The sequence below is a fragment of the Cornus florida genome, unplaced genomic scaffold (assembly GCF_030987335.1).
Source record: "Cornus florida cultivar Cherokee Brave unplaced genomic scaffold, ASM3098733v1 CherokeeBrave_3.0.0_Hap2_Chr02, whole genome shotgun sequence".
Lineage (NCBI taxonomy): Eukaryota > Viridiplantae > Streptophyta > Magnoliopsida > Cornales > Cornaceae > Cornus > Cornus florida.
In genome coordinates, this window is record NW_026775572.1 from 14095289 (window position 1) to 14116132 (window position 20844).

At 33.8% G+C, this 20844-nt stretch overlaps 4 protein-coding genes across 4 annotated transcripts; all 4 read left to right on the plus strand.

The window, feature by feature from the left end:
• Positions 1-800: 800 nt before the first annotated feature.
• Positions 801-1286, plus strand: LOC132285539 (metallothionein-like protein 4B). Its single transcript, XM_059787730.1, has 2 exons — positions 801-895; positions 1112-1286. The coding sequence occupies exons 1-2, from the start codon at positions 801-803 to the stop codon at positions 1284-1286; spliced, it is 270 nt and encodes an 89-aa protein (XP_059643713.1).
• A 4114-nt stretch (positions 1287-5400) lies between these two features.
• Positions 5401-9602, plus strand: LOC132295672 (probable serine/threonine-protein kinase PBL21). The gene is made up of 5 exons (XM_059793973.1): positions 5401-5497; positions 5895-6058; positions 6907-7096; positions 8262-8653; positions 8875-9602. The coding sequence occupies exons 1-5, from the start codon at positions 5401-5403 to the stop codon at positions 9181-9183; spliced, it is 1152 nt and encodes a 383-aa protein (XP_059649956.1). The 3' UTR covers positions 9184-9602.
• A 2673-nt stretch (positions 9603-12275) lies between these two features.
• On the plus strand, positions 12276-16751 carry LOC132293772 (probable serine/threonine-protein kinase PIX13). The gene is made up of 6 exons (XM_059791384.1): positions 12276-12596; positions 13259-13587; positions 15229-15364; positions 15491-15633; positions 15836-15959; positions 16087-16751. Exons 1-6 carry the CDS (start codon positions 12530-12532, stop codon positions 16500-16502), a joined length of 1215 nt encoding a protein of 404 aa, XP_059647367.1. The 5' UTR covers positions 12276-12529; the 3' UTR covers positions 16503-16751.
• A 1646-nt stretch (positions 16752-18397) lies between these two features.
• Positions 18398-19114, plus strand: LOC132295673 (uncharacterized). Its single transcript, XM_059793974.1, has one exon. It carries the CDS (start codon positions 18398-18400, stop codon positions 19112-19114), a length of 717 nt encoding a protein of 238 aa, XP_059649957.1.
• The last annotated feature ends 1730 nt before the right edge of the window (positions 19115-20844 follow it).

Genomic DNA, 20844 nt, shown 5'->3' on the forward strand with positions numbered 1-20844 from the left:
ATAATATAATTGTGAAAAGTATTCATTATATTGTGTCACCAAACACCTAATATGCATATTACTGACATTAATTTTTCGACAGCTCTAGCTACTGATAAAAGTTATTTTATTCCAACAGCAATCTCAAACGGGCTCTTAGAATTGATCAATTGAGTATATATATATATAGAGGCAAGAAAGGAAATGGGAGAGGGAAGTTGCAAGGGTCGAAAAGCAGACTTTCAAATACGGGAAACAACTCAACCACTTAAGCAACATAACATTTGAATGTTAGAATTGAGTATTAAGAGTGGAAAATTGAGCTCGTTTGATAAGGATTAGAAGCATTTTAAAGTATATAAGAAGAAAATAAAAATTCTGTTATTTATTTATCTTTCTGTTATTTTTTTTGGGAAAAAAAAGAAAGAAAAAAAGTTAACCAATTGAGAAAGTATGTACAAGTGGGCCAAGAATAGGCCGAGCAGGCATTTGAGCCCAACTAGAGTAATATAGGATAGATAAAAAAAGAAAAGTCCATCAAGAATAAGTCAAGTGAGGCCCAAAATGGAGTTGCCCATTTGGCCTTACAAACATCAGATGAAGAAGTGTTTTCAACAGAGGTTACGTGGAATGCGAAGAGAAGATCATGCATGAAGCGCCCATGCACCGTAACCGACATTTACCACGTAGCACCAGGTGTCATCATCGGAATTTTAGGTATACCCATCTGGCTTCCACGTGTCACTGTTATGGTTCTACTTAAAGCTTTAGTCACAGTCCCTTTGTTTTGTACCCAAACAAGAAAAACAGTGTGTGTGAAAATGACAGACGCAAGGGAAGAGTTGAGGAGGGGTGCCATGGTTTGCAACGACAGGTGTGGCTGCCCTTCGCCCTGCCCCGGCGGTATCGCTTGCAGGTCAATTCTTATACTATATATATATATATATATATATATATATGTATGTATGGAAAATTACAGAAAAGTGTGCTTTTGGAAGCCTTTTTACCTAGGCATGGAGTGGATGGAAGTCCACATTTCGGTAATTTTTCCAATATATTATTATCTTCAGTGTGAGAGAAGTTCATTTTGTTGTTAAAAATGAAAAATGGGAATGGACGGATGGATGTGCAGGTGCACGAATAGTGGGGTGTCAAGTGGGGGCGCGGGGGTGGAGCACAAGCGATGCTCGTGTGGTGATCACTGTGGCTGCAACCCCTGCACCTGCACCAAGACGGAGATGACGGGTACGGGTAAGGTCTTGTGCAAGTGTGGAGATGGATGCACCTGCGTCACGTGTGCCTCCTAAATACATATGTTTGTGCTAGCTAGTGTCACGAGTTATGATCGAAATAAATGGTACTGCATGCTTAATTAGGGCCAACTTTTCCTAGTTGTGTCTTGATTTTCTGTCTCTAATGTTTATATATATGTATTATGTAATACAAATATTGTGTCGTCTCTACGGATGTTTAATTACCAAGTTTTCTGTGCGTGTTTTGCCTCGTCTCCACATCTTGTATAACGAAGTAGCTGGTTGATGTGTCTAATTGTGGACTCCCCACTGTCAATTGTGAACATCATACATCTTTAGTTTGTAATGGAGATCGAGATATTCAGGCGTTATACTTCGAAAGTTGTTTTCAGTTACAAATCATCAAACATGTCTTGTGGTGTTATTCTTTTTCTCCCTAAACGATAATTAAATAAATAGTTAATATTGAAATGACCTATTCAACAAGTCTTATCCTTTAGGGGTGGCAAACCAATGGGTTTTATACAAATCCTATTTCGTGGAACAAAAAGCTTTTCTTAGAACAAAAAGTAAAAGCTTTTCAAAATTCTAAGAGTTCCTAATTTGGTACTTCTCAAATTGACAACAAAAAGTAAAAGTTTTTGCTTTTAAAAATTCTAACTTTGGAAGCTAATGTTGGTAAGTTCTCTCTATTATATTTGAGGAGAACCAAATAGTTCGCAACCGACGGGTTCTATACAAATCCTATTTCTTCCTAAGAGTTCCTAATTTGGTGCTTCTCAAATTGAGAACAAAAAGTAAAAGCTTTTCAAAATTTAATTTGGTGCTTTTCAAATTGAGAACAAAAAGTAAAAGCTTTTCGAAATTCTTAGTTTGGAAGCTAATATTGGTAAGTTTTGTCTATTATATTTGGAGACAACCCAATATAGTGCCGTTAAAGACACTAAATGCGATTATCAAATGGGTAAGGCCCAAGTTTTCGATGAAGAGGAACTTGCAAAGGATTGGAATTTGTGGAGCTCATTCCCACGATCATAGTTGACATCCCAATTGCAACACCATACCCATAGCCAAACCATCACCCAGCGTTGATGAATTCCCGCCTATGGATTGGGTTTGAGAAATTTCTGGCATTCACGTTGGGCCAACAATTTGGACAATGTAAATTTGATATCTTTGTTTTGTTTTTGGGTTTTGCTTTCTATTTTTCGGTTTATATTTTTTCGAGCATGTGAAAACTTCTCTTTTTATGCATACTTATTTATCTTTAAAAAAAAAAAAAACTTGCATTAAGATGAATTATTTGTTATTGAATTCATATTCAAATTTTGTTGGTTATTGAATATTTCATACGATAAATTGAAAAAGTATATATTTTTTTGGTTAAAAATTTTAAAAACTGAGAGAATGTCAAAAAGAGAAAAAGAAATTATATATTTTTATTTCTAAAAAAAAAACAATGAAGAGTGAAAAATGAAAAAAGCTAGTAGTAGGATGAAAAGAATTAAAAAATGAAGAAAAACTTATATTCTTAAGAGTTCAAAAACCTATATTCTTATAATTATATACATGGTACTTCCTCCTTTACATATTAAAAAGTCCACTTAAAAGTGGACTTTTAAAATGGGACGGTAAAATATTATGCAAATAATATTATTTAATGATTATATATCTTTTTTGGTTGGATTGAATTATTATGTGATGATTACCAGATTTGAATCATTAACCTTATCCAATTCATTGACACGCATATTTACAATGACAAAAGAATAATTTGAGAAAATTTATTTTTTTGTCAACTTGAAGTCATAATTTTTTTTTTTTTTTTTTTTTAAATTTATGAGTGATGCTATTTAAGAGAAAGTTTGCTCAGGTATATTAATGAGCTCTCTTCTTTCTAGTTTTGTTATTTAACTCGACAAATAAAAACTTACTACTTCACTGAATCTATATGGCTATTCTTCTTACTAGTTTTGTTATTTGACCCGACAAATAAAAACTTACTACTTCATTAAATCTATATGGCTAATCATGTGTCAGATATAATGAGGCATATTTTAAAATATAAGATAATTGACTATTTAAAAAGTTGTAATTTTTTTTCTAAGTTTATCTTAATCTAGTATTTTCGTTCGCTATTAAAATTTCAACCACATCTATATCTATATTTATTTTATATTTCAAATTGCATCCCTGAAAAGACCATTAAGATACTTAGATTGTGTTTTTGATCATTAATATCCATTTATTATTTTGATATGCAATTGTTAATTGGTATAATGATTAAAGTTAATTATCTATATAACTCCCATGAACAAAGAGAAGAAGAGAAATTTTAAAAAAAATAAATACATAAAATTGCAAAAGCATGAAAAAATTATAAAACATTATTAGTTTTTGCTGAAAAAGAAAAAGAAGATTTAAGTTGAAATTTTGAAAAATTGCGTCATATTTTTATTTGTGTTAGTTTTAAGTTGGGATATTAAATTCCTTAAAAATATAATTTTCTCTCTTTTTACTGTTGTTAGATTAGTGAATTTTAGAGATGGTGCAATGAAGATAGCGGACCTAAAGGAGAAAATAAAATTTCCTTACTCTAAATAAAAAATAAAAATAAAAAGGAAACGTAAACTCAATATTTCTCTCTCTCCTCTCTGCGTCTCTTCATCTCATTGTGCGATTTTTCTTGTAGGATTTATAGTTTCAAAGCACCCAAAAACAAAAAGAATAAAAAAAATAGTATTAGAGATTAAATGTTTGAATAAAAATAAAAAATGTACAAGATCATTGAAAGAAAAGATTAAGAGAAAAATAATAAAACAAATATTTTCTTTTTTCGCACTGCAAGAAGGAAAAAGAATTGTGATTAGAGAGAATGTTTAATTTTAGGATTTATGAAAAATTTCATGATTTTGGAACTAAGAAGTGTCTAGCGGTTTAGAAAATTTTGAGGAGTTTTTCATTGATAATGGTATGGAAAGATATTTCATTGATGATGGTATGGAGAGAGATTTGCAAAGAGACAGGCTTTACAACTTACATGTGGGACTTGTCATACATATTATTTAGATGGAAAATGAAATGTGTATAAATGGATATGTACAACGTACTATTCAACAACTTGATACTTTTGATAAATAAATATGTGTCCACCCATTATAGTTAGTATCAAAGTAAGAGCCAGAGCTAGAGCTAGTCATTGATCTAGTGTCACGCCAAACACCCAACTAGAAGGCTTTCTAGTCTTTTTCTCGAGTAGGCAGGATGGCCAAATTACATCTAGAGCGTGTGCGGGTTCGGGTGGAAAGAATGTTACAAGTGGGACTTGTCCCACATCAAATTCAAATAAAAATTAAAATGTAAATTTTTAAATAAATAAATAAGCACTCATTGGTTACAATAGACTACTTATCACAAGTAAGATAGGGAGCACCCACATTGTTTTGGACTAAAAGTGTTAATTTAGTGGGGATATTTTTTCCAAATAAAATACTTCATAAATTGAGGAGATGTTACAATAGGCTACTTATCAAAAGTGAGATAGAGAGCACCCACATTGCTTTGGACTAAAAGTGTTAATTTAGTAGGAATATTTTTTCGAAATAAAATACTTCATAAATTGAGGAGATTATTGCACTCAAAAATATTTATATTCGGCTTCAAGAGGACAATTCCCTTTATTTATTGCAGATTTGCAGTAATGGAATTTATTTATTTATTTTATATACAACATTATTTGGCGAGTTAAAATAAATAAATCTTATTTGCTGACCCTAGAGAAAATTTGGTCAACTGGTTAAAAATCTTTGATACTGATGTGGTCTACGAAAATCTTGCCGAGGATGTTGTAGGAAAGAGTAACAGTTGAGGAAAGAATGTGTGACTGGTCACCAAAAACCCTAAAACCTCCATAAAAGGTAACGCTCCAAATGTGGTAAGAATTTATCTTACCAAAATTCTATTACCTTTCTTGGGTTGATTTTTGTAGAATAGTTTTGTTTTTTGTTTACTAGTAATTTTGGTAAGTGTATAATCTTTTATATATATTTATTTTTAATTCGTCTTAATTTTTCTTCATTGGGATTAGCTGCGCTTTTGCATCTTTGATCTCTCTGATTCATCAGGGTTGGCTTTATCTTGTTTAATATAATTATAATTTATTATGACAATGGGTTGCTTTTCTTGGATGTTTAGACTCAAATTCAAGAATGTAAAAAGGATTGGAGACAGGGGATCCAGTTCGTGCCATTCTGTGGTTTCCTCAGGTTTTGTTTATGTAACTTTTCCCCCTATTGCTCCGTTTCACTTTATTTTCTGTTTGGTTCCTAAGAAAATCAATAAATGTTATTCTTTAGACTTCACTGAGTCGGTTAATGTATTAGGGGTTAGTTAAAGGTTTTTTTATTAACATTGGAAGATCCTAATTTTATTTTCTTTTGAGTTTAAATTTCTTTTCAGCAACCAAACAGATTATTTTGTTATTTGTCCATGAGTGATGGAACATCCAGTGCAAAGTTCCATTGTTTTTAAACTTCTCTCTTATTACTATTTTTTTCTTGGGTGATTTTTAAATACTTGACATTGCAATGAAGTTGGAGGATGGTGATTCATTTTCCTCATGATGGTGTGTTTACTAGAATGTTTTCAATTTGCTTATTATAGGGCATGTGAGGAACAATACAGTCAAGGGTAAGGATAAGGATAGTGCAACACTATGCTTCACATTTCGGGAACTCGCATCCGCTGCTGGGAACTTTTCAGAGGCTCAGATTGTTGGGGAAGGGGGCTTTGGAAAGGTTTATAAAGGCCGGCTAAAATCAGGCCAGGCAAGTTGCTTGACTTAATATTTTCTTTTAATTATGTGTGTGTTTTTAAGATTGGTTTTGAGTTGAAAGTCGACACATGACGACCTGGTCTGTAATACAGAGAATTTACTTCTCCCCTTGTATGCCTTTAAGTTGTCCTTATACATGAAATTTCTACCTTTTAGGTTTTTAGTATTGGTGACTACTGACTAGTTCATCAATTTTTGTTACTACTGAGATTGTAACAAAACAACAACAACAACAACAACAATAATAACAATAATAATAAAGGTCCTTACTTATTTTGAACTTAGAGAAAAAGGATTCTCCGCTCAATTGTGCTCAATTGTGCCTGATAAGATTGGTTTTGTGTTGAAAGTCGACACATGACCCTGGTTTGTGATACAGAGAATTTGCTTCTCCCTTTGTAGGCCTTTAAGTTGTCCTTATCCATAAAATTACTACCTTTTAGGTTTTTAGTATTGGTGACTACTTACTAGTTCATCAATTTTTGTTCCTATTGAGATTGTAACAAAACAATACAAATGATAATGATAATGATAATAAAGGTCCTTACTTATTTTGAACTTAGAGAAAAAGGATTCTCCGCTCAATTGTGCTCAATTGTGCCTAATACTTGTATTGCTTGTCATTTAATGTAACTCTTAGAAAGTATTCCGTTCTTTCTGTTTGAACTCGATGAATAATTGATTTGTAGTAAAGGAGAAGATTTTTTGACATTGTTGATCAAGTTTGTTCTCTTTTTCACAAGACAACATCAGCAAACTTGGAAATAATCTAATACAGCTTAATGTTTGTAACAGTAAACTATTTCTCACAATTTTGTTTGATATTGACTTTATTGGCAGCTTGTCGCGATTAAATGTCTTAATCCCGACAGCCAGCAAGGAAGCCAAGAGTTCTTAGTTGAGGTACTTATGCTAAGCCTCTTGCAACATACTCATCTTGTCAACCTACTGGGCTATTGTGTTGATGGAGACCAACGGATCTTGGTGTATGAGTTCATGCTAAATGGAAGCTTGGATGACCATTTGTTTGGTAAGTTCTGTAGTGATAATATACATCAGTTAAACAAATTTTCAACAATTGATACAAAAGTCTCTTGCATGCATGTCTGATGTTCCTCTTTATAGCTCTTGATGGAAAGATACTTGTAATTTATGAATAAAATTGAAATACAGAAGAAGCTTCTTTTCCTTTTCCTGACCAATAGAGATATGAGAGAGAGAAAGAAACACCCAATAGCAAAAAATAAATAAACAAATGGGAAACAAACAGAGGAGGAAGAAAGAATAGAAAATTTTTATTTTCATGTTCTTTCTGGTGCTGTGGAAGAGAGAACAAAGCAAAGAAAACGGACTGAGAGTGGTGGGAGAGCTACTCCCTTAAGATAAGGGGGTCCTGAGATGCGCTGGTGCGGAACTGAAGAGAGTAACACCAGGTGACAATCAGTGTCCAGAGGATGCTGTTTGGATAGAAGCTCCTATCTTTAGGGGTATTAATGATTTCTTTGTGACATATTCTTAAGGCCCCTCTGGTGGTTGTAGAGCTTTCACAATGTTCGTGGTTGAAAAAGCTGCTGAAGAATGTGACAGCTAATGTTGATTGAATTACTTTCAATACTGTAATCTGTTCACTTGTCTTTTTAGCTCAATGAACCTGATTTCCAAGGCACAAGCTGAAAATCTTCTTTTGCTGTTCAAATTATGCAAGTAGAAACGTAGAAGGGGTTGTAGGTTTTAGATAAAGAGAGTTATAAGGTTTCAAGGTATGGACTTAAATTGTGCAAAGTTTACCATTCAACTATCTGGGACTTGGTACATGTCTGATTTGAAAATTTTACCATTCAATGGTGCAAATAAGTAAAATAAATAGCCATAAATTGGTAGGCATGGCTTTACGAGATACAAGAGACTAGCATAATAGTAACATGTTCAATCTATATTTTATCAGGCCCTTGCAATTTTCTCTAAGGCTTGGAAAATATTTTCTTCAGAAAATATTTTCCTTTTCTTTATTTTTACTTTTTTCAGTGTTTGGTAAAGGTTTAGGTCAAGGTCAATGGCGAGTCCATCGGGCTCTTAGTCTGGGTTATGAAGAAGGGTCTGTTTATGGTTGCAGTTACCTTTTTCCAGGACTACCACAATTAAAGTTTCAAACTGGAGTATTAATTTTGTAAGTTTCATTGTTGTTTCTGTTTCAGACGTGGATCCTGACAACAATCCACTTGATTGGAATACAAGGATGAAAATTGCAGTTGGTGCTGCTAAGGGCCTCAAATATCTTCATTGTGATGCAGATCCACCAGTTATTTATCGAGACCTAAAATCTGCAAACATATTGTTAGATAGTGACTTCCATCCTAAGCTTTCAGATTTCGGGCTTGCTAAATTTGGACCCTTAGGTGACAAAACTCATGTTTCTACTCGGGTGATGGGAACCCGTGGATACTGTGCACCAGAGTATGCCAAGACTGGAAAACTGACTACCAAATCTGATATATATAGCTTTGGCGTTGTTCTGCTGGAATTGATCACTGGACGAATGGCACTTGACTTGAGCAGACCCCATTCCGAACGTGACCTGGTCACTTGGGTAAACCATTTTTCTGTTTTCTGTCTTTATTGGATATTTGATAATGAAAATAAAGTTGTAGCATGTTTCCCCCCTATGAGACATGTGAAAAGTCAAATACATCATTTAGTAAATGAGTAATGCTATCAAGAAAGTACCTAAAGTTGTAGCATTTTTTTATTTTTTATTTTTGTATTCTCGTATATGATTTGAATGATGAGTTTCTTTTTGTGTTCTTGCAGGCTCGGCCTTTCTTCAGGGATAAGAAGAAAGCTCTTCGGCTGGTTGATCCTTTGCTGAGTGGCTGCATTCCTACCCGCTATGCCCATTCTGCAATATTTGTTGCTGAAAAGTGTCTCCATGATTTGCCTTGTAAGCGTCCTGACATTTGTGATATTGTTGAAGCACTTGAGTACATCGCCTGCAAATCCTATGAGCAAGAAGTGCCGATTGTTCCCAGCCGTGACCTCGCCTGCAAATCCTATGAGCGAGAAGTGCAGACTGTTCCAGGCCATGACCTCATTCAAAGCGAATTAGCATGCAATTTCTAGTGCCCACGGCCACCATTGCGCTGCCTGAATGTCATCACCACCTTCAGTTGCACCAATGGCAGCAGCATTTTTGGCCATTTTTTTACTAGTTGCCAGAACTCGTTGCCACGAATCCAGTTCAGAGTTCTCATGAACATATTTTCCGTTTAAATTTGCAATGTACATACATTTTTAGTTGAAAAAAGTAGTACGGGCAGTGTAAATGGATTATTTGCCATCAGTATTTATAAAGGTAATAGAGGTTTGAGTTCCATTTTTTGCTGTTGTGTTGAGTGCCAAATCACAATCACTCCATTTTTATTTTTTCAATGAAAGAATCAACGTTATAAATTTTTTTTATTTATTTTTCCCCTTCAGAAATTCAAACAATTAATAAATTAAGAATTAATATGTACACGATTGGGCCCAAGTTGGGCGACAACTTGTGGGTCATTAGGCCCAGACATTAGCCAAACAAGGCCCATGGTTAGGAAGGAAAATTACTCTCTCCCGTTAAAAAATCTATCATACCAACTCCGCCCCTACTTCGGAACCAGTTTGTAATTATTATACCATCCCCACCCCTGCTTCGGTAGACAAAGTATCGACTCCGCCCCATGTATTCTATTTGATTGCAGGGCACAATGGGGGCTGGTCGAGTTATGTCACTTTTATTATGTAATAAAGAAAAACTAGCCCAACGTATTCAAATTGGACTGATAAATAAGTTGATTACTAAATGATAAATATTAATATATTAACGGATACTTCCAGTTAAGTAACAAATATATTAAAAATATATTTATGTATATAAAAAAATTAAAAGGTATCATCATTAAATCTGCTCCCGCCCCAAACCTGCTTCAGGTTTTTAATTATTTTACCATATCCGTCCCAAACTCATTTAGGGGTACACCAAATCCACCCATTAGGGGCGGGGGTGCGCCAGAAACCCACGGGTCGAAAGAAATTGTCATCCCTCCCAGCCCAGAGTAATTCAAAGATGATTGACGCAACGGCTCTATAAACTCCTACCAAAAAATTACTTGGGTATCCCAAAGGTGAACCAGGATCCTCTCTCTTGTGTATTTTGATCCATGTATCTAATTCAACAAGTTTATATCGTGAACTTTAAATTGCAACAAAGATATAATATGTTGCATTATTGTTGTAACTTGGATATAAACTATTTGCGTGAGTAAACATTTTTTGATGTAGCTATGTTGCAGTATGATGTAGTGTTACACTACTGCCATACCACTGCACAACGTTCCCAAAATTGGAAGGAATTCGAGTTCATGCAAAGGTACCAAAAATGTAGTCGGCAAATGATAGAATTGATGTTTTTTACCAGTAAATAAAATAATGAGTGTTTATTGCTATTATAAAGTCGGCACTCTTAGAGTATCAAATAATTTCTCCTACTCTAAATACTTTAATGTTACGGTGAATTGATTTTAACCAAATTTCTTACTATTTCAATTTCAAAATGTGAATTCCGTGATCTTAAACATGAGAAATTATTAGATGGTTTTAGTCTATTTGACACTTAATGGACTAATTTAATAAAAACCCTCCGATAATAAAATTTTATAATTTATTAATACACTCTTATGAGATCATTTTTTTAATTAAAAAATATGTATTTACCTAATCCACTAAATATTAATGATTTAAAATCATCTAATAATTTCTTCACCATGGTCATCGGTGTTCCTGTGATGAAAGTTTCAAAAGTAGCTGCCTTATTTAATGTCCCTAAAGTTGGTAGACTAAGGCCACCTGGTACCAACAATAAGGTACATTTTTCACAGAAAATTCTCGAGACTGTTTATAAATTCTGACACCCAACGTTTTTACTTTAGCTTATTATATTCAGTTTTAATTCTATATAAAATTTAGAATAGTCAAATATATATATATATATATATATGAATACTTATGTACTATGAGTCTATGGTGATCTTAGGCATATCAAACTACCCCAAATGGTAGCCTTCCAATTAAATTTCCAGGAAAATACCAAGTCAAAAAAATGGTAGAATTGACCCATTGACTTATCATGATTGGTAAGTAACCTGGAAAATGCTGGGAACTTGAGCATGAAAATATTACTCTATATTTGAATTAATGTTTTATTGAGTCTATGCCTGGTTGAAGGTCTTGTTGAGAAAATAAACGTAATTAATCAAAACTTTGTTGGTCCAAGACCTACTCCAATTCTCAGACATGAAACTTGTACTCAATCAATATATCATTGTATATTGCAAGTTTGAAAAGGTTTACTATTGAGTCAATGACCATTGTTGAGAAATGAAAATTGGAGACATTTACTAATAAACAAAATCAAACTTGTATATATATTTTTATTTAGTTTATAGGGTTTTTTGAAAATTTTCATAACTCAATTCAATGGACCTACCTCTTTGCATTCTCACTTTTGTCAAATGTTTTATATTAAATTGACAAGTTTTAGTCAACTTTGTTAGCAGTGAGAATGCAAACACTTAGCATTTTCATTTTTGCCGAATAGTCTTATATTATAGTCAAATATTTCATACCGAGTACTAAATTTATAACTTTTCTCAACTCAATGAACGTGCTTATTTGTTCAAAAATCATATTTATCGGACAATGTAATTCTTTTTAGATAAGAAAGAGATCTGTTTAATTAAGTTAAATATCATGCGAGATCAGTTTAATTTGTTCTAAATTATATTATAAAATAATCACCAAAAAAGGGGTAAATTGAAAAAATAAAAAGAAAAAATATCCTTCTTATCAGTGATTTCAGCACACATATGTAGGAAATATGAACTTAGTTTTTAAGTAAAAAATAATAATTTAATGAAATAATAAAAGAGTATAAGGGTAATTTTCAAAATGCTTTTTATTAAGGCATCGTCTTCTTTGAGTTTCTTCTGCGTTGTGAGGTTAGTTTAAGATTTCTCTGTACGGAGCCGGATTGCGTTGTCCTTTTAATACGTTTACTTGGTCAGACTAACATCATTCATGATGCATACCCATTAGTTTCAAACTATATATATATATATATATATATATATATTCTATGTGACCCACCAATATATACTTATATTATTTATATATCCGACCAACAAAGTCAAGAGTCTAGGAAGTGGGGGAAGAAAAATGAATTCCAAGGAAATTTTATATAATCAAACATATATTAAAGAAGACGACATCAAGAGCAGAGCTGTTAAGGGATTTTTCATCTTCATCATCAACCACAGAAAATATCGTTCCCTTTTCTCTCTTCTTTGCCAAAGGAAACTAGTTATGCCCATCTCTGTCTCTGCATAGCATCCAAGAAATATATATATATATATAGATTTAGAGTGAGATTAATATGGGGGGTTGCTGGGGTTCTCCTTCTAAAAGCCAAAGCACTCGCACGACTTCCCATTTAAGTTCAGGTACCACAAATATATTTGATTGCTTTTTCTTTTTCCTATGTTTGTTTGTACTAGTATAGTAATATTCCATTAATATGGTTACTTTTCTAATAATATTGTGTACTGCTTCTGATTTTGTTAGAGAAATTTAGGGAAGAAAATTAATCTTTTACTCATTATTGATATCAAATTTTGTACAAGATATACCTATATATACCATAGCTCTCCAAATGGAAAAGAAATTAAATCTCCTATAATCTGTTCTAGAAAGATACAAATGTACAATAATTAGAAAAAAGTAGAGATTTTGTGAGGCTGATAATTTTTGTGAATATTACACTAATCCCAATTCCCTTCAATTATTAAGCGAGTTTTTATTTTCTAAAATTAATTTCCTCCCTAGCTGCTTAATTTCATTTTATTTCATTTCATTAATACATTTCATTAATCCATTCTTGTATCAGTATATTGATACCTAAAACCCTGATTTGACCTCAGATTTTATTTTAGAAATGGTCATAGTACTTAACACTATTCAATTAATTATCTGTGTTTGCTTGTCTTTTCCACAATTTCTTTTAGTATATACTTAATTTCATACCATTTTATTGCATAGTTGGTATAATATATATCAGTTTACCCTGTTTTTGACTTGTGATTGGGACTGTAATTGATTATTGCAGCTGGGACATCTCAGACAACCAGTAACACATTTTCTAGCTACAGCAATGTCTCTGGAAACAGCCGGTTCACGGCGGGAAGTGGCGGGGATGAGCCATATCCAACAGGGCAGATCTTGCCCACCCCCAATTTGAGAATCTTCACATTTGCAGAATTGAAAGCTGCAACTAGAAATTTCCGAGCTGATACCGTGTTGGGAGAAGGAGGTTTCGGGAAAGTTTACAAGGGTTGGCTAGATGAGAAGGCCACATCTAAGAACGGTGGTAGTGGAACGGTCATTGCTGTCAAGAAGTTAAATTCTGAGAGCTTGCAAGGATTTCAAGAGTGGCAGGTAGTTCAACTTTACTCAATTTGTCATTTTACTTATTTAATCTTGTGCACTTTTAATTTGCCTTAGCTTAGTACTTGTCATGTATTCAATATTTCAATCTCAGAATCATAAACTATAATTTAATTATTTCTTCTTTTCATGTATGCCTAAATTTTCCATATGTGTGCATTTCCATGTAAATGAATAGTTGTTGATCAAGAAACAGTTTTCTAAAATGAATTGATGGTTTCACAAGCTTTGTTTAATCAACTGCTAATGGCTGCCTAAAGCAGTATTTAATTAATACGAAATTTGTTGTTGGATTTAACTTTATTGGGTTGGTTAGGGTTTGAGGAATTGAGATGCCTCTTGTCACCTCTATTTCGTTGAATTTAGTTTCTTAGTGCAGAATACTAAAACAATGGCAGTTCTATTTTTTCACACGAAAAAGTGAAAAGGTCACTAACCATTTAATTTTTTGTTTAGGATTTGCAATTTTTTTTTTTGGGTGTGTATGCCTCTCTTGGGAGGGGTAGAGGATGGAGGAGGGAATCATAAAACCCCTAGTCATAGCATATTTATCAGATAAAAAGTTAGTGTTTTTCTTTGTCTTCTACATTCTTACCTAGTAATTTATTTCTCTACTCTAGCTATTCTATATTGTCCACATTCTTATTGTATTATTGTAGTATGAGAAGTGGAACTATTCCTCATATTTCTAGATTTCCTTCCTATACACAAGAAAATAATTTAATGATCTTTTAAATGGTGTAATACGGAAATGATTTTACATTCGAGGTTCCCATTTTGATAACTGAATGTTCTTTGGAGGCTATGTAGCACTTGTAGTTGATTATTAAATTTTGACAATCTAGTGCGAATTGGAAGTGTTTAAATATTTATAAGTAAAAATCCCCTTCAGGTGTATATCTAATTTAAAACAGAAATTGCAGACGAAGGGTTAAGTAGTTAATTCAGTGATGGTGGATTTTGGAGTTAAATGACCTCGGATTCTTCTGTTTTATAAAATTTGTAATTAAAACTGGGAAATTACATAAAACACATCTTAAGTTCTGGAGCAAAATGAAGGAAATCGGAAGCCATGTTATTTGTCTTTCTAGTGTAGCATCAGGTGTTAGCTGCAATTCTGATTTCAGTTATGAAGACAACAAGGCGTTGCAAATCCCTTTCTTTCTCTACTGTTCATTTTGAAGGGGGAAAAAAAAACCGAAGAAAAAGAAAAATTATGTATTGGGAACCACATAAACTAAAATGAGTTGTTAGGTAAATGGCTGAAAGTTGTTGACTTGTTATGGTGCAGTTTTCAGTTGGCTGCTCACTCAGAGGTGTGGATATAATCTTCTGGTCTAAAGATCAATTAGTTGGTTCTTGGTATCTGCAACCACTTTAAAAGGAGGTGTAAAGTTATTAACGTGATTTTCTGTTCATTCTTGGAAATTTTAATTATGTGGGAAGTGATATTGTTAAGCTGGAATTTTTATTTAATGCTGCTAATATTTGTTAGTTGTTAATACTCTTTCCCTTGACATGTGGAGGACTAGTTGCTTTTTCACTAATTTTTTAATTTTTTTTTTACAAATGTAATATATAAAAGTTCTTCTAAATTCTTTCTTGAATTTGTTTTTTCATTTATTTCTGCAGTCTGAGGTAAATTTCCTGGGAAGGCTTTCTCATCCTAACCTAGTTAAGTTATTGGGATACTGTTGGGAGGACGATGAACTATTGCTCGTCTATGAATTTATGCAAAAGGGAAGCTTGGAGAACCACCTTTTTGGAAGTAAGACTGTGTGTTTTAATCAATGCAAATGTGCAACATTAGTGAATATTAACACAGTTTTCTTCTACAAATTAGTTGAATTCATTTGATTGGTTAACTCTACGACAAATGCTTTGACTCGTGCAGGGGGCTCAGCTGTTCAGTCACTTCCATGGGGCACACGGCTTAAGATTTTAATGGGAGCAGCTCGGGGCCTGGAATTCTTACACGCAGCAGAAAAACAAATAATTTATAGAGACTTCAAGACTTCAAACATATTGCTTGATGGGGTAAGTTATGTGCAATCGACAGATTAGTACCACATGATATATAAAGGATTTTGAATCTATTTCATTTTTGAACATTTTTACCTTTTCCATTTTGTCATGCATTATTATGGGGAAAGGTTTATCAATTAGGTCTTATTAAAGGAAGCATGAACTCCTAAACTGATTCTAACATATTTTACATTTGTTGTCTTTTTTTTTCCAGTCCTATAATGCCAAGATATCAGACTTTGGCTTGGCAAAATTAGGCCCCACAGCTAGTCGGTCCCATGTGACAACACGGATTATCGGCACATATGGCTATGCTGCTCCTGAGTATGTTGCCACAGGTAACCCCCTGCACCTTTTTGAGCTTCATTGCTCCTAAGGCTAAATGATGATCAGAATCGGAGTTTTGGCCTCTGCTTTAGTGAGGTAAATTGTGTCATGTTTTCTGATATCATGCTTATTTGACAGGACATCTGTATGTAAAGAGCGACGTGTATGGTTTTGGTGTTGTATTGGTTGAAATGCTAACAGGCTTGCGAGCACTTGATACAAACCGTCCAAATGGGCAACATAATCTGGTTGACTGGATCAAACCAGAATTATACAACAGAAGGAAGTTGAAGGACATAATAGACTCCCGGTTCGAAGGGAAATATCCTTCCAGAGCTGCTACACAAATGGCTCAACTTGCTCTAAGATGTCTTGAACCTGAACCGAAAGACAGGCCACCAATGAAAGAAGTTGTGGAGACACTGGAACAGATTGAAGCCATCAATGAAAAACCAAAGAGGCCGAGAATCAATTCTAGAAGTCATACAGCTTATCGACCTGCCCAGCAGCCTGTGCACCATCATCGTTCGCCACTTCACCCGAGGGTAAGATAAAAATCAAGCCTAGCAAGTAGCAACACTGGTCACCACTTGCTTGAGTGATGACTTTGATACTACAATTCCTATGAAGAGCTCTTTGCATAGAATATTTTTTTGTTGCCTGTTTCTTACATTCATCAAGTCCCTAGCTATTTCCCCTAATATCATTCAATGTCTTGATATATGAAATGAGTTTTGTTGTTGTAGTTGTGTTTTATGTTTAACATTTGAGAATATTAGAGTTATTTCTGTTGTTTGTTGAGATATTGTCATTTATGCATTTGGGGGGGAGGGGGAACTTATAAATGGTGACAATTAGAATTTCTAAGGGTTGTGGTGATGATGAAAGTCTTATATTGCTTAATTCGGACTTAAACTTCTTGTTGATTTTGTGTGTGTGTGTGTGTGCGGGCACAGGAACTTGAACAGGTGATATTGAAGCTTTAATTAACTAAAGTAAGGCATGCAGCAATATACTTTTCATTGGGATAGGCAAGTAGAAGCCACAGATGAAAACTCTGTGCAGGGGACATTGATTTCATTTTCTAAGACCATTTTTCTATTTATAGAGAACAGAATAAAAGAATACCACAGTGTGGGTTGGGGTGGGCAAAGATTCGGACACTCAATTATCGAAAAAAAAAAAAAAAAGAATACTAATTTTATTATTCTTTAAAACCCTGCTTCCTGAACTATATATTTATTTAAATTTTTGTTTTTGAATTTGACCGTTTAATTTAACCATTTGTAGCTAAATTAGATATCATTTGATTTTTTTTAAAATGAAGAAATCTATCATGTTCTGCATTTGTCAATGACATTCCTTGTTTGCATGTTCCTACCAATTAGTAATTACCAACCAACCTCAACCCAGACGACTTGTTCCACGAAACGATGAAATAAGTCATGTTTGGTTAAAACCTGATGCAAGTGAAAGGAAATGGAGAGGACGCAGAAGAAGAAATTAGCGCGTCGAAAACCAGTGAATTGTTTGACCAAGTCAATGTATTTGGATTTTATGACAAGACTGGTCCCCGCCAGCTAAGATGTAAGTGCTGATGGGGAAAGGAAGTTCAGCAGACCCATTTTTCATCATTTCGAAGTAGACTTGTACATGCTCCAGTCACGGATGTGTTATTGTAATTAAAGTTATTAGAAATGATTTAAAAAGTGATGGTTGAACAAATGTCACTTCAATTTTTTTTTGACTCTTTACGGGAATTGTAGTATCGATTCCTGCAAAGAGTCACTTCAATTTTTTCAGCAGTCACTTCAATTTTTCCAAGGGTCACGGTAACAACTTTCACACTTCAAAAATATCCATTCCATCGTACTCTTAGAATTTTCTCTTCCCAAAAATATATTAAAAAATATTAAAAAAAAATTTATAACTTTTTCCTAATTGCTATATTTCTAACAATATATTCCTAACTGCTATATTTTATATCTTGTATAAAGAATATTCATTTGTTTGTCTGAAAATCATCGCTACATTTATCTCTCTCCATTGTAACAAAATATCATTATCTATATCTTTCAATTTTGAAATTTCAATAGCTTCGACATCACAAGTTTTTCTTTTGGCACACTTTAATTCTTCATCTTTCTCGTCATACTCTTCGGAAGATGACTTTATTACTGCGTTGATTCAACAGAATCAAGACAAATTATATAAGGTTATGAATTCAGTGAGCCCAAAGATAGTTGAACAAGTATTTCAAGTCTGTAATAAGAAATGGTACATTCATCATGACCAAGAGGGAAGCCACTATTAGTTAATGTGAGACTACTTCGATGAGAATTGCACATATCCACCGGAATACTTTCACATACGATTCAGGATGTGACGATAACTTTTTCTTCGTTTCCTTAATGATGTCAAAGCTTATGACGATTATTTTGTCCAAAAAATGGATGCGACTAGTCATTTGGGGTTGTCTTCTATACAGAAGACGACAACTGTTAATCGTATACTCGCATATGGTTGTGCAATCAATCACTATGATGAGTATATTAAAGTCGACGAGAACGCTGCCATTAAATGCTTAAAGGCATTTTGTAATGCTATTATTGTTGTTTATGCAGAGGAATATATGTGCCCACCCAACGAAGCCGACATAGCATGGCTGCTTCAAGAAGAGGGGCAGAGAGGATTCCCTGATATGCTTGATTCTATTGACTGTATACACTGGAAGTGGAAGAATTGCCTAATGGAGTGGTATGGCACACACATGGGACGCTCAAGTAAGCATACTCTCATATTAGAAGCGGTTACCTCACAAGATTTGTGGATCTGGCATGCATTCTTTGGAATGTCGGGTTCATACAATGATATAAATGTGTTGGATCATAGCCCGATATTCAACGGTATCGTCAATAGCCAGTTGCCTTCGGTTAATTATGTGGTGAATGGACATCATTGTAGAATAAGGTATTACCAGTCTGATGGTATACACCCCAAAGTGGGCAACTTTGATACAAACCATCCCACACCCAAACACTGGAAAAGAAATTTTTTTTGCTCAAAGACAAGAGGCATGCATGAAAGATGTGGAACGAGCTTTTGGGGTATTGCAGATCAAGAGGGCAATCACATAAGGACCAGTGCATTACCGGAAGAAAGATGACTTGCGCCTCATAATGAAAACGTGTATCATCATTCACAATATGATTATTGAAGATGAGCGTTACACAAATGTTGGAAGATGGAATCCACTACCGGAGGAGGCAATCCCAATTTCCACTTTAAGTCAATGCCCATCGGTTTTAGCAATACATATCTTCTCTCGCCAACTTTAGATTCGCAATAGAGAGACAAATACACGGTTGATGAATGATTTGATGGAAAATTTGTGGAACTATTATGGTGATGAAAACGCTTAATTTATTGTTCATTTTTTTTGCTTTTAAGATGTTATGACATTTCGTGTACTAGAATTTTCATTACGTAATGGTTTTTTAAAATTAAAAATGATGAAATTGTTTCTCAACGACAATATTTTTCAATCAAACAATATCTTTGCAAATTATTAAAAAATGTGGGATTGATAATATAACTTGAAACAATACATTATCCAATATGGATTAAAAATATATATATATAAATTAAACAAAACAATTAAAAATAACTTAAACAATACAATAATATCCTGAATTGTAATAAGAAAATAAATATAATAAGGATTACAAAATCCTATGGGAACCTTGAGGCGGACCGTGAATGTATAGATTCAAACATCTCATGTTATCGTGCAATAATCCAAACTTTCCCCACTTTTGTTGGTGTCGAATTTGGATCTGTTAACATAATCTCCTTCTATTCAGCTCCTTTTTTCTCCTCAATCTCCTGTTGCCTCGCATTCTTTTTCTCCGCTTTTCTCACCTCTTGTGCCACTTGGGCATCCTTCAATTTCTCCTGACGACTTTCATAACGGTATTTGAGATCATTAAAATTAGTAACGAATGAATTTTGCAATTCAAATGTAGAATTATTTTTTGCTTAGCACTACTTCGCCACTTTTCTTCCTGCTATTCGTTGTAGTTGTTAATATTCTTCCACACCGGGTGAATTATATTCGCCCATGTGTGGTGATTCTTCAGTTGAAGCTCCATTTGTTGTGATTGCATGACTTAATGGAGTAAATGGTAATGAGTGTCTAATAGACTCATTAATGTCAAAGTCAAATCCACTCATTTTCTTCAGCTGTTTTTTTTTTTTTTTTTTTTTTTTCCTAATTGTTCGGCACAATGTGAATGTCATTTATTATTATGCTTCAAGATATGTCAACAACTTTCTAACTTAAATTCACCACCTATTTGTCTACGAAACAAGTCTTTAGCTGTTATCATCTACAAGAAAAAATTAACCAAAAATTAAAAGCCGAATGTTTACAATATTTATGAGTTATATTTAAAACAACAAATTACTAACCACGTCATCAGTGTCGAAGTCGCTGGGGCGATTCATTTCGATGTTAGTCATGCACCCGAAAAATTTGCTGATTTTTTGTTGGATGGTGGACCAACGATTCATTAAAGCTCCTGGATTTCGCGAAGTTGGTTGTTATACATAACGTTCCGAGATTCGCTCCCATAACTTCTTCCTACTTTGGTTTGCCCGTAATCGCATTGGAGGTAACGGACATCCATGCCCAACATAAAGCCTCATTTTCGGACTTGAATCAATTTGGATTTTAGATAATCGATTGTTGTGTAAAAGGTTGTGAGTTACTTTATTATGGAACACCAGTGCCACAATATTGATGAGAAGGTTGGGATGGTTGATAAGAAAGAAATTGAGATTTTTTTTCATAAGAATTAAAATGTAGTTCTGACTGGGAAGACTAATCGATATTGC